This window comes from Chanos chanos, chromosome 14, assembly GCF_902362185.1.
Source record: "Chanos chanos chromosome 14, fChaCha1.1, whole genome shotgun sequence".
Classification (NCBI taxonomy): Eukaryota; Metazoa; Chordata; class Actinopteri; order Gonorynchiformes; family Chanidae; genus Chanos; species Chanos chanos.
The window spans coordinates 3611997-3629496 of NC_044508.1; the positions used below are offsets into that span (position 1 = coordinate 3611997).

The 17500-nt window shown below is 42.4% G+C and overlaps 1 protein-coding gene across 1 annotated transcript in view; it reads left to right on the forward strand.

Annotated features, from left to right (window-relative positions):
* ksr2 (kinase suppressor of ras 2) overlaps positions 1-17500 on the forward strand; it is a 64866-nt gene that overhangs the window by 5720 nt on the left and 41646 nt on the right. The window contains 5 exon segments of the mRNA XM_030791678.1: positions 1630-1770; positions 3075-3225; positions 12906-12941; positions 13839-14110; positions 14112-14356. Coding sequence (XP_030647538.1) covers positions 1630-1770; positions 3075-3225; positions 12906-12941; positions 13839-14110; positions 14112-14356 — 845 coding nt within the window.

Genomic DNA, 17500 nt, shown 5'->3' on the forward strand with positions numbered 1-17500 from the left:
TTCTAGACTCTCTCATTACAAGTCCTCGGCACAAAGGCTCTAATACCACGATACCTCCTTAAAAAAAACCCACGTTAGTCCTGGCACACTGTTTAAAGTTGCACACTAAAATACTGATTGTACAGATTAGCCATTTTCTACAGAGGCGTTCCAGACTGACTTCTCAGAATAGATGCCTTAGAAAGGACTGGCCCTCTGTCTGTAGTCTAATTACTATCTATCTATCTATCTATCTATCTATCTATCTATCTATCTATCTATCTATCTATCTATCTCATATTGTATTGTATTTGTAAAGATATAAATGTGATTATGTGTGTGATATGATATTTTGACCTTGTGTCTATGTGTGTCTCTATATCTGTGTAAGTCTCATATATGATGGTGAGAATTTTTTTTTTCTTTTTGGACAAGCAATTCTGTCATCCATTGCCATGAGAGTACCTTCCTAACCATAACAAGAGAGGAACAGACATTCAGTTTGTGATCAGTCAGCCCATCTCAGAGAATCACTCACTACCCACAGTTCTACGAGAAACACGTATGAGGTTTTTAAAAACAGTCTACGAGACAGTCTATGAGTTTATGACCTAAAAACAGTCTGTTAGGAAAATCTGTGACATTTTAAAAACAGTCTATGAGAAAGCCTATGAGTCTATGACTTAAAAGCCGTCTATGAGAAAAGTCTATGACATTTTCAAAACAGTCTATGAGAATAGTCTTTGATATTTTCAGAACAGTCTGTGAGAAAAGTCTATGATATTTTCAGAACAGTCTGTGAGAAAAGTCTATGATATTTTCAGAACAGTCTGTGAGAAAAGTCTATGATATTTTCAGAACAGTCTATGAGACAGTCTATGAGTTTCTGACCTAAAAACAGTCTATGAGAAAAGTCTATGATATTTTCAGAACAGTCTGTGAGAAAAGTCTATGATATTTTCAGAACAGTCTGTGAGAAAAGTCTATGATATTTTCAGAACAGTCTATGAGAGAGTCTATGAGTTTATGACCTAAAAACAGTCTATGAGAGACGTCTATGACATTTTTAGATGCAAGCTTTAATGATAAGTCTCTGATTTTGGTCAAACCAATGCTAACAACCTAATGATGTACAGGCTGTGTTCATGTCTACAGTGACACCTGGAGCCTAAGGATAGAATTACAGCTCAGCCCTGTCAGCAGGGCAGAAGTCTCTTGTGACCGTGTGTATAATTTACATCTATGTTTGGGACATAATTTGTAATGATTTAAATGATTTAAATGTGACTGTGTTTGCTAAATGACTGAGGAAGGCTTTGGGCCTTATGTAAAGGATAAAGGATTTTTGAGGTTGTGGGTTATGGGGAAAAAAACCTGTTATGATTTGAGAGTAACTGGTTGAGATTCTTCACCTCCACTTTAATTTAAAATATGCTTGTGTTTTACGCTCCAAATGCTGCCCTTAGACATCCTCTCTCATCTCTGAGAGTGAAGATCTCTATGGACGTTATTCTATCAAATGAACTGACTGGAATGTAAAGCTGTCACATGGGGTTTCTCTCTCTCTCTCTCTCTCTGTGTGTCCTTAATTCTGTTTTGTTTTTGTGTTTTTTTTTAATTCGCGTCTCTCTCTCTCTGTGGTGTTTTCAGGGCAAGCTGGTGAAGTACTTTAGCAGACAGCTGTCGTGTAAGCGGAAAGTGCCCTTACAGGAGCGGAACGTGGAGCTGGAGGAGTTTCCTCGCCTGGGTCACTGGTTCCGCATTGTTAACATGAGAAAGGAGGTCACAGAGGTACGTCTGCACGAGGTCACGAGACTACAGGCGGGCGGGGCGGGGGGGGGGGGGGGGGTTGTCTCTTCTGTAGGCCGGGGGCGCTTTACAGAAAATTTTTACAGAAAGTTTTTATACTCACTGTGGCTGTGAGGGGAAATGTGAGATTGTTTTGGTTGAGGTGACAGAACCAGGAACCAGGAACCACAGAAAATATCACAGGTCAGTTTAGGATTGGTCCTATACTCTACACAATACATCTGCACTTTACACATACTGTGTAGTTAATGGGAGTGAGACTAGGAGAGAGAGAGAGAGAGAGAGAGATGGATGGATGGATGGATGGAAAAACAGTTTGTAAGTTTGTAAAAGTTTGTAATTTGTGTGTCCAAATATAGGCTTAGTGGAGTCATACACAGCCTTTACATTGTTAACTCAGTCCTAAACTTCATGGGCTGGATTAAGATTAGGATGAGGAGAAGAGTTGAGAGGTTTCTTTAGAGAACAGTGGTAGTGGAAGGCTAAGCCTTTGCAGTGCTCTGTTTTGCCTCTGTCCATGGTGCTGAAACCTTCCATGGTCAGAGGCCCTGGAGTAGTGGGCAGTTTTAGTGCCTTGTCTTGGCTGAGAAATGAAAGTTATGATAACCTGTAAGAGCCTGTATTACCTGACTGTATATCTTTATAGGGGGTTTTGATAAACAGCTTTAAGCTGTCACACATAAAGTTAATCACTGAGCAGACTTGAACTTTGTGACTTTAAGATGTTTTTTTTTTAATATACTATTTACTTTGTCATTTTCCTAGTTCTCAAGAAAAATTCTATTCTCACTCACTCACTCTCTAAGCCGCTTATCCTGATTAGGGTCGCGGGGGGTGCTGGAGCCTATCCCAGCGCTCATAGGGCGAAAGGCAGGGAAACACCCTGGACAGGTCACCAGTCCATCGCAGGGCAGACACACAGACAAACACACATTCATATCTAGGGGCAATTTAGTGTCTCCAATTCACCTAACCTGCATGTCTTTGGACTGTGGGAGGAAACCCACACAGACATGCAAACTCCACACAGAAAGGACCCTGGCCACCTGGCCAGGAACCGAATCCAACACTTTCTTGCTGTGAGGCAACAGTGCTACCCACTGCGCCACCATGCCACCCTAAAATTCTATTCTATTCTATTCTATTCTATTCTATTCTATTCTATTCTGTTCTACTCCAGGAGCCTCTTTCTAGTCTCATGAGTTAAACCTGTATGTATTGGAGGAGCTCATTATCTGTGATGTTCTGATGTTCTCTCTCTCTCTCTCTCTCTCTCTCTCCTCCAGGAGATCAGTCCAGGCCAGTTAACACTGGAGGCTCTGTTAGAGATGTCTGATGAGGAGGTGTGTGAGACAGTACAGAAGTTTGGAGCTAGTCCTGAGGAGTGTGCCCGTTTAAACGCGTCGCTCTCCTGCCTCCGCAATGCACACAAATCAGGTGAGCCCCACCCCCACGCCCCCCTGCCCTGCGTAACAGGGGAGACAGGTCAGAAGTAACCGGATGTCTATTCTCACTAAGTGTGTCACTGAGTTAATGACCTCAGGAACTTACGAAGTCTGCTGTGCAACTTCACAGAGTCCTTTCTGGAAAGCAGTTCTGTTTGGTTCCGTTCCGTTCCGTTCTGTTCTGTTCTGCTCAGTGAACTCCACTTGTTCACACACTGGTTTGAGCACAGGGAGGGATGGGTGAGGGATGGACATTGGATGAGTGACAGTACTGTGGCAACTGATTCTAATTATGTGATGAGACAGAAATCAGCAGGCACGTGATTGGTTGTTTTAAGGCAGAATGTGATGCAATAGGTTGTATTAAAATAAAGTCAGACTTACAGTATCCATCTCAAATCAGACCTAAACTTCTCACTTGACCAGGCAGAGTACTGTCATATATATCTCACTCTGTGATTACGCTGATACACCAAACTGTACACATTCTTAATCATCCTCCTTGACGACTTTGCATTTGGCCTGTTATAACAGATATAGGCATGACCTCATTCTGTTACCATAGGTACCGATCTGAGGGCCCATAATTTAACCCTGTCAGTCCCGCCGTACGTCACTGTCTCGTATGTCTGTGTTTACTGTAGATGATAAGCAAGACATGCCCTGGCACCGTTAGGCAGAAAGTTACTGAAAGACATTAAACCAGATGCTGACTGGATATGACTTGGTTTGGTGTGCACTAGACTTATGTCTGACCTACTTCCACATTTGAGAGAGTATATGAGGTCCAGACAGACAGATAGATAGATAGAGACAGACAGACAGATAGATAGATAGAGATGTTTGGATTGGGAAGGAAGTAATGATACTTAGTTCTGTACTCAGATACATAATGTACCAACAGGATACTCAGTATTGTGCCGGTTTAATCTGGTTTCTCCGGAGAAAATGTAACATTGTGAGTTAAAAGCGCTTCTGAACGTATTAGCTCTTCCTTGAGAGAACTTTTTTGTGTTCCTGCAATACTTAATTTCTACCAGGTGAGGGCAGCACAGCGCCATAATTGAAACTCGGACTTGGTTTGATAACCGTGTTTGATAACAGCTCATTATTAACTCTCACATTTGAAGGGTTGCGTAAAACTTGAACAGAGACCTTTTTAACCTACCCATGAAGTATTTAAGAACCACAACAGCTACAGTAATAACAACAACGAAAGATTTATTATAACAAATAATAATTTTTCCGAATCCTTACAAGGCCTACTCTGCACACATATGTCTAGATTAGTCATTACATTAACAATGAGTATGTTCATGAGAAAATGCATCTCTAACATGTTCTTGTAAACCTATCGTTTTACTAGTTAGATTAGCCGAGAATTTCCCATACCTGCTCCTGACAACCCACTAATCTGCACGTTTTTGAATTCTCCTTGGTCTAACAGAAGCGGTTCAGCAATTCAACAGCTAGTTCATTACCTGATAAGTGGAATCTGGTGTGTTATTTAGAGTAGAGAGAGTTACGAGTGTGCTGTCTGCAAGACGGACAGGAGCTCAGTTAGGAAATACCGCCTGTTTGGCGGTTTCCACAATTACACCGCTCATGACCACCAGAGGGCAGCAAAGCGCTGCGGTGAACAGAGTTCACCACCACTCCAGTCACACTTAACGCAAAGTTGAAGTAAAAAATGTTCGGGATTCTTATGAGGAACAAGAACATGAAGAAAACCGTTTATCTGACTGCCATCAGTCCACAGTTCTTTTGTGGCCTGTATTTCCGTCACATAAACGTCAGCATAAGCTGTCCTTTTGTGGTTCTGAAATAAATCAGGTTAATAAGAGCCTGCTCTTTGACATTTCTCATTCCCCTTTTTCTTTCTTCTGTGTCTTACCAGCCTTTCTCCATGTATTTTTCATCCTTTCTTTTCATCTTCTAATCTTTATCTTTTGTTTCTGAAGTTCGTTTGGCGAGGCAGGCGGCATATAAACTCCATGTCGATTTTCAACAAACAGCCAAGAATTTTTTTTTTGCAACCCCCCCCCCCTTTTCCCCATCCACTGTGCGAGCCTCCCTGCTGTCTGTGTGGTTGGTTTGGACTCTGACGGACGGACTCCTGGTCTGGGCATGATTGAGAGAGCCCCTGAGCAGAAGCGGGGGTCTGGCCATGTGTAGAGTCCAGCTGGGTGCACCAGAGGGATTCTGGGATATCCCGTGGCGACTACGTGGAGTCTAATTTAGAGAGAGCCCCATGGATCACAGTCAGCTCACAGTGATTTTAACACACACACACAGAAACACACACACACAGGTACACATATGCACTGTTTCTCTCTCTCACTACTCCCTCTCCTTCACACTCATATAACCACACATCCCCACATTTACTCTCTCTTTCTCCCTGTCTCTCTCTTTCTCTCTCTCTCTCTCTCTTTCTCCCTGTCTCTCTCTTTCTCCCTGTCTCTCTGTCTCTCTCTCTCTATTTCTCTCTTTCTCCTCCATCTCTCTTGCTCGCTCTCTCTCTTTTTCTCACCCGCACACAACTCTTGCTCTCTTTCAGTTCTCTTATGCACACGCACACACACTGGTCAGGCAGACACACACACACACACACACACACACACACACACACACACACACACACTGGTCAGGCAGCTGCTCTAATAAGCTCCTCTGAAAAGACTCAGGAGAGGTGTGAGTGTAAGAGCAGCACTCATGTCTCAGGGTCTCTGTCAAAATAAGAGAGAAAAAATGCCTTAATTTTACCAGCAGTCTGGGGAGATTTCTCTGTGTTTTTTATTATTATATATTTTTTTATTTTTACTTAATTTGAGCCCCAGTACAACCCCATCTCCTCCACTGCTTCAAAACAGAGAGGAAAATTATTAAACAAAGAATATTTTTCTTCTAAAATGAAATTCCACACCTCTTTGTGACAATTTATTGTCAGTACAACCCAAACCTGGGGCAGGTGAAAAAGCTTAATTGTTGTACAGTTGAAGGTGAAGAGCATCAGCTTTCTCTGTGTGTCTCTTAATTGCTTCTCAAAGAAGCTGGATACATTTTAAAACCCACCCTCAAGTTATTTTGAGAAACCGTTAATACATTATTCTGCTGTTCTGTAAATGATTTAAGCTCAGTATCTTTAGGGAAAATAAAAGTGCTAACAATTTAATTCACTTGGCTGTCACAAGCCGAATTTTCCAGATTAAAAACAAAATTATGGTTTTATATGAATTCACTGTTAGAGACTTAATTAGGATATCGCCTTGTTTTGCAGGGTTGTAACACAACCGACCACTTGCTATACTTTTCAGTCCTGCAGTTGATACTGACAAACTACACATTTGTGAATCTGTCATTTTGTAAAGCATTGTCTGTTAGTGTAACCAATACAAAGTCACTCGCCTGAAAATTACACCGATACAGTCGTTGGACAAAAAACAAATACACGGTAATCATCCATTTTGAGAAGGAAAACAGGAACCGTTTCAAATCTGGGTTGACAGATCGCCATGGCGATGAATCATATTTCAAAATTATGTCATCGAGTCCCTCCAGACTTCTGCTCAAGAGCCGCCGCCCCCCCCAACCCCCGACACACACACACACACACACAAATCCAGTTTTTCGACTTTTTCTTACTGGTAGGGCTCTTTGTCCACAGAGAGCTGGCTGACAAAGCGCGGAGGGTCTCCTCTCTCTGAGGAGGAGTGAGTGGGTGGAATGTGCTCCCTCAGACCTGTTGGTTTAATTAAGAGGTAATTGTCTTTAAATGTCACAAATGAATAAGGCACTGAGAGAAAATGAGAGGTACACATTTCAGTTTCAAGGACACTGGAGTGATGAACGAGAGAGGGAGAGAGAGTGTGTCCCCTGTGTGTGTTCTTCATTTGTTTATTTGCATATTCTTCCATCTGTTTATCTAGCAAGTCCATCCATATCATCCATCCATCCATCCATCCTTTAATCCTTTCATCCTTTCAGGACAAGAGACATCAACTCACAGAAATATGTAGATATCTAGTAACAAGTAAAAATAGTGAATGACTAGTTTGCAGACACTTAGAACGAGCCAGTCAACCCTTTGGTATTGGATTAGCCACTATATGTCTAAATTGCACCCAGCTGAATGGAAAAAAAAAAGAACTATTTGGACAATATCATTATGACATGTCAACAGAAGTGTCAGGAACATTCCAGAATGTTTCATGAGCTGACATATCACCTCCGTAACAAACCTTACCACGATGTTACATCATGACAGGAGCTCCACGGCATCCGGCATGGGAAGGCTCTTGTCTGTATGTCATTTGGTGCGCCACGCGCAGACAACATCATGTCCCACCGTTGACGTTAGCTGTCATTTAGTGATATGAGATCTTTGACTGGGGATCCTTTAATTGGAATGACATTATCGCTGACAGGTTGCATAAAAAAGATGCTGCCAAACTCACCGTCTCTGCCATCGGCCTCGCGGAGCTCTCTCGTCATTCGGCGCCTGTGCCTCTTGCCTAGGCTAATCGCCACGTACGTTTGTATATTATTAACATGGATTAGTTTTAGCATTGTTAGCGCGCCACTTGTTTTGCTTTCTCCGTTCGTTCCGCTTGCTGAGGCTACGTCGCTAACCCAAGGCCGTTTTCCAGCATGTTTTCATTTTTGGAGCGTTTTGCTAATTAGTTGACCCTGACTGGCATTGGGAATATGTCATCTTGACTCTTCCTCTGCTGTTGAATGCTAAACCATCCCACTCAGCTAAAGATCCAGTTAGACCCGCAGAGCAGACGCTCATAGGTACTCCATGGATCTCCTGCCTGCTTATTTCAAACGATCTTTTGTGTTGTTCCCCTAAATACTGGCTCAATACTGGCCTCAATAATGCTATAATTATTTCAACATTAGAGAAATTTGTCTCAGTTTTACTCTTTTTGATGTAAACATAGCAAGTTTCACCGGTGAAGTTGTATTTCCACACTAACCGGCCTCATCTGTCGGCAAATGAACCAAAGAGAACGTCCTGCATCTGTTCCGTAAAATCCTATTTACAATTTTTTTTTCTTTTTTGGGGGGGGGGGGAGGGGGGTAACAACACTGCATAGACTAGTTCTGTAATCATTTTTGTAACATTGAAACTTTGATTGGGTACATATTAGTTCATTACTGTTGTCCTCAAAAGTACTTCACTCCAACCTCTCCTATAGGTCTTTCAGACACACTGCTCACTCTCCCCAGGAAGGTACATTTTCAGCAATTAGTCATGCTTTTACCTTAATTATATGTGCATATATGAATGATCGGAGCGAAAGACGATGGCGTTGGCCGTGATGTCGTGTTCGGGGGAAGTCTTCGTCTCTGAGGACGTCGGGTGGCAGGTGGCAGAAGGGGAACAAAAGATGACCAGCATCTCAGACAGATTCATTCACACCTTCCGCCTGTGGGCCGGAGCCGCATGGGGGGGGGGGGGGCATTCCGCGTGACATCACGGCAAACATTCCGGCGCTTTCTGAGGGCAAGCCCATTTATCTGGATGGGGTTTATTCTTTGTTTTGTTCTTTTTGTTTGGTTTTTTGAGTCTGAGGAGAAATGAAGTGACTTGGGCCGCTCTGTCTTGTGAATGTGGGCTGTTCCACAGTAAAGGAACCAAGGGTGTCAAGAGAAAAAAAAAACGTTTCCAAGGGTTCCTAACGGTTCCATCGCTTCACTGGCAGATTTACAGTTTGGCTGAACTTCAGAGACCCTGGATAGAGTGATTCTTTCAACACATGGTATTCTCACTGTTTGGATGTTTGACTGGCGTGTTTCAAAGATACTTTTGTTTTCTTCCTTTTTTTTTTTTTTTTTTGGGATGAATTTCCATTCAGTAATATCATGCCGTAAGTAGAGCTGATAGTCTGATAATGACCAAAGATCTTGCGCTTACATACCTGAGATAGTAACCCTTCCACCTGCTTTTTTGTTAAATTACATTTTTTTTTGGTCTTCCATTATCTCTGCCTCCTTCTCCCTTGGAAACTAGAGAACATTGAGAATAAAAGGTAATTTATTACCGTTAAAATATTCCTCACACATCCGACGGCACCACACAGAAAAAAGCCGTTTATGTAAAATGAGTTACTAAAGGCAGAGTTCAACAAAGTTCAGGCAATTTTATGATGAACGTCAGTTTTTCATCTCATCAAAGTGGCGTTGTTCTGTTTTGTTTTTTTTTTAGCGTTTTGGTCTATTGGTGTGCGCTTTAGTATTCTGTTGTTTTATTGAAACCACTATGAAAAATTAACACAAAGTTATACTTATGACCGTGTTGAATACTTTAATTCAAAGCAACATGTTACCAAACATTTTTTTTTCAAATATCTCAGAAATGTTCAAAGAGGGTTTTTTATCAAAAACAAGTGAAAAGGTGCTCTCCTGTACAGACGCTAAACGTGTAGGAAAAAATTCACCTCACCTCTTAGAAGTACCTTCTAGAATGAAAAACCAGAAAGAAAAATATGGGATTTTTAGTGCATTTACTGACCAAGGACAAGAGAATGAATGTCGCCCCCATATCTTCCTCTGACTTCAAAGATTCCAGATAGCTTCTCTCTCGAGAGCAACTATTCTGTCGCTCGTCCATTTCGATCTTATGATTTCCTTAAGTGAATGCAGGCAGGGTCGGGTGCGTCACGAACTTTCTGCGCATTTCCTGCTCTGTCGAGTAGAGATGCTGACAACTTTTTCATTCAAAAGAGCTTGTTTGTCACCCCCCCGTCAATTAAAGATGCTCTTTTGAAGCACCATACATTCCTCTGCGTCAACATGGGCAAAAGTGTCCTCCTAGGCTCCTCATCTCGTGTCCTCGGCTCCTCCTCTGTTGAGGAGTGGATAGCTGGAGGTGCTAGCCACTTAACTCCGATCATCTTCAAACGTCAATCCATCTCTGAATCCCGTTCTCCTCACCACTCCCCAGCCCGAGCCCCCACCCCGAGCGTTTGGCCTTTCCTGTGAAGAGCCGGCCAGATGGTTTCTGGAGAGTTCTTCATCTTCTGCCCCCCCCCCCCCCCACCTTAGTTTCAGGACCCTATAAGGCCCACATGGATTTGGATGCTCCTCCACAACATGAGAGGGGATTCATTCCCTGTTTGTTAATTGGGGGTAGGTTGCCAAGAGTTGTTGTGATCATAAGAGAAAGAAAAAAAAAACATGCTTCAGCTATCGGTATGCAACACAAATAGCACAAGCTGGTGTGTTATTAAAAGAATTAGCATGTCCGGTAGCGTGAGCTGTGATATCCGCTTCCAATCCATGGTGCTTTGGGGATATTTTGGTGATATTTTGTTCAATCCATGGTGGTTTTGGTGGTGGTATGTCTTGCTACGAAAAGCCTAAACTTAGGTTGTAGTTAGTAAAAATTCAAGGTTTTGAGAGCACGATGAATTGAACGCTGACGTTAAGACCCACATTCAAAGCTCATTTATCATTTTATTTTTGGTTGACTCTGACAAGACAGTTGGAGCTTGGGCTCCAAACGCTTGCCTGGAAACTATTGCTGTTTGAAACCCAAACTTAATATCTTTTGACAGTTGTCGTCTGGATTCCCTTTTATTGCCTAGAACTCAGAAGAAAAGAATAGAAAATGGGTTTAAAAGCTTATAATTTGGATTTGTGTCAAATAACTTGTGGTGTTACTGCATTACACTAATTGAACCGCAGTGTTTCCGGACGTTTTTAACGTTTTAAAATCCTTCATTTTAACCACTGATGCACATCAGGGCAGTGAGTCGTGCTGACCATGAATTGAACTCAACCCACCCTCTGTCGGACGTTCTGTGTTCTTCTTGGCTTATTGGTTTGTCTGTAAAAGCTTTAAAGAAAAAAAAAACTGACTGCCAAAATGTCAACAGATACCCTCTGACAACATCACAACTGCTGTGGTTTAATTTCTCTGTAGAGACGCGAGCATAAGCTGCCTGAGGACACCTGAACATCCAGAACCGTGGTTCTGGGGGGGGGGGGGGGGGGGGGGGCACATAGCCACTAAGCACAAATGACTCATTCCTCTATCCAGGGCCGAGACTCTAACACATTCCCTAACGGGGCCAAGCATTCTAACACATTTCTGGAGGGAGGGGACTTTCTCACATCTTTTACACATCCTTTTTCTACAAATCCCTCCATCTTCTCTCAGCATGGGTTTTTTTTTGTGTGTGAGAGTTGTGAAGGACGGATGTTTGTTTGTTTGTTTGTTTGTTTGTGGAGTCAGAGTGAATGAAGGGAGAAAGCCCTAGTTTGTTTGTTTGTTTGTTTGTTTGATTTTCTTTTGAACATGTCAGTTTATTTCCAGATGTTGAAGAGCATTCTTCATCATTTGCAACATTTGTTTGTTTATGTAATATTGTTTTAGGAATTAGTTTATGGAGAGTGTGGTCTATGAGATAAATTAATTGGTTGTAATTTGGAAACAGCTGTAGGCAGTGATGTACGAGTTTGTATGGTTTTCAATCTGTTTTTGTTGTTGGTGTGTTGAAATGAACAGAAATCCCTGCAGTGTGTTATCTTCTGTTTGTAAAAAGCCAGGGTGTGTTATTACAACAGCCTTGGACTAATCACTCTTGTGCATATTGCTATCAAACAGTCGGCATGTGTCGTTTTCAATTTTTGTTGAGGCAAATTGCAAATACACACACACACACTCACACACATGCATGCACGCGCATGCACACGCACACACACACACACACACACACACACTTGCCCATGCACATACACACATACACACTCACAGTCACACCTACACACTCACACAAACACACACAAATTAATGAATTAGAAGTCCTGTTCTGTATCAGTATGTGTGCAGTATGTTACAAGTTGGGAAACCATTTCTATAACTTTGTGTACTAGTAGTTAAACCAGACTGAAATTTAATATGAAACATTAAAGCCATTTTTCATGAACAATCTATCCATTGTCCAGTTATGTCTTTGAAGTTTTGAAGTCCTCGTTTCAGAATATCACAGAAGACACACCTGCACAACTGTTTAAAAAAGAAAAAATAAAACGAAGTAAAAGAGAAAGAGGCTTCACTGCTTCACTGTCGTGGAGCTTTAGATGCATTTCAGTTCAGACGGCTGCTTGCCTCTGCCTTCATTTGGAGTTTTAATGTCAACACTAAAAGCTCTCCAGACTCTGCCTACACGCAGGGACAAAAGGAGAGTCGCTAATTGAGAGAGAGAGAGAGAGAAAGAGAGAGAGAGAGAGAGAGAGAGTTCAGGAAGAGCTCGATCCGTCACTTAAGCTGGTATATAATGGAAAGCTGATATTGAGTGTTTGATACCTAAGTACATTAGCTGTGCAGGTGTGGTGTTTTACAGGGTGTAAATGGACAGATGGATGGACAGACGGATGGATGTATTTCTAATGGCGACTGAAAACACTGTTTTAGCGCGACGTACAGTTTTTTTTGTTTTTTTTTTGTTATTCGAAAGATGATCCTCATTCTGGGCTCTTATTACATTCGGCGCATGTAAACAAGACTTTTATTTTACTTTGTACTGTGGATAGATTTAATTATCATGATGTGCTGCTCTCAGCATTTAACCTCCCATGTTATGTCTGTGAAAATGTGAACTTTTCAGCATTTGTCCGATGAATGAATTTTGTATTTGTTTCTTTTTTTTTTCTTTCAAGAGCAACTTGAGGACGACAAATTGCACAGCAATGGAGGTGAAGCACCCGACTGTCATAATTTGATTTTCCAGCTGTCCGTCATCCTCATTGTCCAATCAGAGCCTGACATCACGTCTCAAGCATTCTCCTCTCCACACACATCTTTGTAAAGTCCTTGTTAGTGGCTCTGATTCGTTTTCTGTCGTCCGATGTGTTCCTGGTTTTCTTTTCCACGGTGAATCACTCATACAGCGTCACTTTCTCTGTCTGTCCTCTCTCCATGACCTCTGTTACACTGACATAATTAACATATGAGTCATGAAGTCTATATCACTGTTAAGTGTTTATAACATAAACTCCCTATCACTGTTAAGTGTGTGTAATGTAAAGTCCATATGACTGTTAAGTGTTAATAACATAATCTCCCTATCACTGTTAAGTGTTTATAACATAAAGTCCATAATCACTGTGAAGTGTTAATAACATAGGTCCATATCACTGTTAGATGTTAACAACATAAAGTCCATATCACTGTGAAGTGTTTGGAGTCATTTGATTGACAAGTTGTAAATCCTATTTGAAGACTTTTGTAATAGCAATATTGGAAGTTTTGCAATTGATTATTGTTACTTTGCTACAGACGTGTTACAAATATCACGTATACATTCCCCACAGATTGGGCAGTAATCCTGTTTAATTTTAAACTGGAGTATCCATTTATATGTTGTAATGGGAATTAAGTGGAAATGCTTGAACACTGCAACTGTTCCCACTTCCATCATGAGGAATTTATTCTCTGTTTACACAAATGGCTTCACAACACTGCAGTGCTAAAACATACAGGTTTTTTTCTCAGCTTTGTCCACTGCCTGATTTCGGCCTGGTTCCCTCTCAGTCATGCTCTGTGTTCCTTGTCTCTCTCTCTCTCGCTCTCTCTCTCTCTCTGTCGGACAGGGAGCGTCCAAGCCAAGCAGGACTGGGCGATCCAGTGGCCGATGTCCGAGTCGGGCAAGGAGAACAATCCGGCGTGCCAGCCGGAACCGCTCCAGTGGACCCGTCTGCAGTTCTCGCAGAGTCCCAAGGTCCAGTCCAAGTACGGTCAGCACCTGTGTCAGAGCCCTCAGGGACTGGTGCCGTCCTTCTACTCCCACATGGATCGCCTGGGCGTGGACAACCACTCCGGTCTCCTCCCGTCGCTGGAGTCGTCCGCCGGCCACCGCTCCCTCCCCCCCCCCCCCCCGCCAGAGACACTTCACCCACACTCCGCCCAGGACTCCGCTGGTGGTCAACGCCACCATGACTCCGCCCGGCACTCCGCCCATGCGCAGGAGAAACAAGGTGAAGGCCCCGGGGACCCCTCCGCCCTCCAGCCGCAAGCTCATCCACCTGTTGCCGGGCTTCACCGCTCTGCATCGCAGCAAGTCGCACGAGTTCCAGTTGGGAAACCGCCTGGATGAAGCACAGACGCCAAAGTGAGTGTGTCCCCCCCCCCCCCCCCTCCCTTCTGCATTTTTCTCTGTTTCTTCATAACCACTACTTTCTGGATTTGTAGGACGCTGCCTGTTTGGACTCATTTCTCAGCTGTTTTGGTTTACGGACCTCAAATGGAAATAGGTCATGTAACTTTATCGCCCGATCCTGATAGCTATTAGAAATGGCTCAACGGTGATAAAACTATAGCCTAACTGAAAACAAAACAGAGACCAAATATTAAGAAAAAAGAATCGACAGTTTGAGTTTAATTTGAAAGCAGAGGTTCCTTAATCCCATCTCAGCGTGTCAAAGCCTGCTGCTTTCAAGCCATTGCCTCATTAATTACAGACTGACCATTAGGAAACAGGTGTTTGCACTCTTCGGCCAATCAGAAACCAGCACGGCTGGTTGCCATGAACCTCAGCACTAATTGATCCTCCTGATACGCCCCTCCAGACTTGGGCAGCACTTGCTTGAAATCCAGTCTGTCAGGTCCGTCCGATTGCTCTTTAAACTGAGATGCAGGCAAAATGCAAATTTATTGGGTATTTAACTTTATGAGTTGGATTATTTTAAGCAAAATCAAATGTTAACAGGCAGTGCAGTAGTCATTGTCACACTGTCACACGCTCAATGGATAATTAGTGATAATACATGTTTGAATCTGAATTTGCCCTTTTAAACAGCATGAAAGTAGACGCAACGTGATTCTTAGATTGAAGGTCTTTTACTCGACTTGGGGAAATATGTCTTTGTGCTTTCTGCCATCAACAAACTAGACAAGCCATGGAACCGATTTGAATAGATTTCAAGTCTTTCTCTCTCTCTCTCTCTCTCTCTCTCTCTCTGTGTTTCTATCTCTCACTCTGTGTTTCTATCTCTATTTCTGTCTCTGTCTCATTCTCTCTCTCTTTCTCTGTCTCTTTCCCTCTCTCTCTCCTGCTCTCTCTCTCTCTCTCTCTCTCTCTCTCTCTCTCTTGCGTTGGGTGCAGTAATTAAGGACAGTCTCCTTTAACAGAGGCCAGACTATGTCCAGAGTTGTACAGTAATCAGGAAAGCAGCTCACTCCATTTAGTGTGCCAATCAGAGGAATAAAAACCATTTCTATAATGTCATTGGACCACAGTAACCTATCACTGCCTCCAGTGCTAAATGATCCTTTGTTCAAACTGGCATCTGGCCCCGAATAGAGAGTGTGTGTGTGTGTGTGTGTGTGTGTGTGTGAGTGATTGAATGTGTTTGTGAGTGTTTTGGTCAGCTTGTGTTCGCATATGTGTCTTGGTCTGTTTGGTCTGTTTGTGTGTGTGTGTGCGTGTGTGTGTATCTGTGTGTGTTTGTGTCGGTCTGTCTGTGTGGGCATATGTGTCTATAGAATACGTAAATGTGTCTGTCATTAGAGGGTATGTGTATGTTTTGTGGCTATGGGTGTTTTGTGGGTGTTCATTATTTTTTTGCACAATATTCATATGTGTGTGTGTGTGTGTGTGTGTATAGAATACTTTTTTTTGTTAAGTACGAGTGTGTTTTCTGTGTACGTGTGTATGTGTTTTGAATATCATTCATATGTGTGTGTGTGTGTGTGTGTGTATGCGTATGTGTCTGGGAGCGTATGTGTGTTTACACTTGTATATGTTGTGTGTGTATATTTGCTTTGCTTAATGCAGTGCGTAAGCTTTGGCATTAGGGAGGCATGATTACTGGTCCCTGATCTCTGGACTCCAGACTCGACTCTCTAATAACTGACAGGGGTTTTGGAGAAGATGCCCAGGAGGACCAAAATCAAATCAGTGATGCAGAGCTCCATAGCAGTTTCATAAGGTTTGTCTGGGGAGCTGGGAGACTCACAGGCATTTCCTGATCAAACACCAGGACCCATATATTTATGTACATCTATCAAGATATATATATATATATATATATATATATATATATATATATATATACACATACATATCAAGCATGACAGATGAGTCGGCGTGCTGATCTGGGGTCTGTTCCTTTTGGTCCATATGATTGTATTTATCAGTGTTATGAAAGGCATGAACTGATCCCAGATCCTTGATGAACTTCCTCTGAGAAATTAGTACAAATGAGGGCCAGGAGAGTAAAATGAAGGAGAAGACACCGATCTAGTGCCGGGTAGGACGCGGAACAAAGGAGAGAGCAGCGATGTCGCAGAGAAGGCTGTACAACCTTCCACGGAGGCGAAGAGAATGTTCGTTTCAACCTAAAACTCAACTTGAGCTTTGACTCCTGGTGCAGTGGACTCCTCTGTAGTGACACTAGAGAGTCCTCTCCCATCTTCCTTATGTTCACAGGTCCTGCTGTTGGCATGAAGAGTTCCTATATTTCGCAATGTTAGTGTTAATGTTAGTGGTCGTGTTAGAGGGCGGAGGACGGAAATGACCCTTTTCAGTCTGGGGTTTTTTTTGTTTGTTTGTTTTTGGTTGAAGTTGGCGTGCAAGTCTTTACTGATTGGAAATGTGTTGATTAAGTCAACTCAGCTCAGGCAGAACCTGAAAGTAACCTCTTAAAAACGAAACGCCCACTTTGTGGTTTTGAGGAAACACGCTTGCCCGGTCTGCCTGGTGACCCGTGAGGATTTAAAGGGGAAACAGGTGAGGAGAGTGCTGTGGTGCCATTCTACCCTAAAATCCATCATCATGGAAAGACACAGGTACAGGAAGACAGACCTCACTTTAACAAAATAAAGTCAATTACTGACCGTGACTGTCACTGACAGCCATTCAGAATCATCCCTCTCTTCAGTCAAAGGGAAAACGTACGAAATTCGTGTCAAGGAGACAAATTAGTTGCTCATTTGTTCATTTTGTTTTTTCTCTGTGACCTGAAACAAAATGACAAAGACTCTTTATGACACTGCATTATTGGATTATCTCAGAATAACTTCACCTGTGTAGCATGTTTTGTCTCAAATTCTATTATATATATATATATATATACTGCGATGGACTGGCGACCTGTTTCCCCGCCTTTTGCCCTATGAGCACTGGGACAGGCTCCAGCACCCCCCGTGACCCTAATCAGGATAAGCGGCTTAGATAATGAGATGAGATGTATTGATATATATATATATATATATATATATATATATATATATATATTTTAATTTATTTATGGGA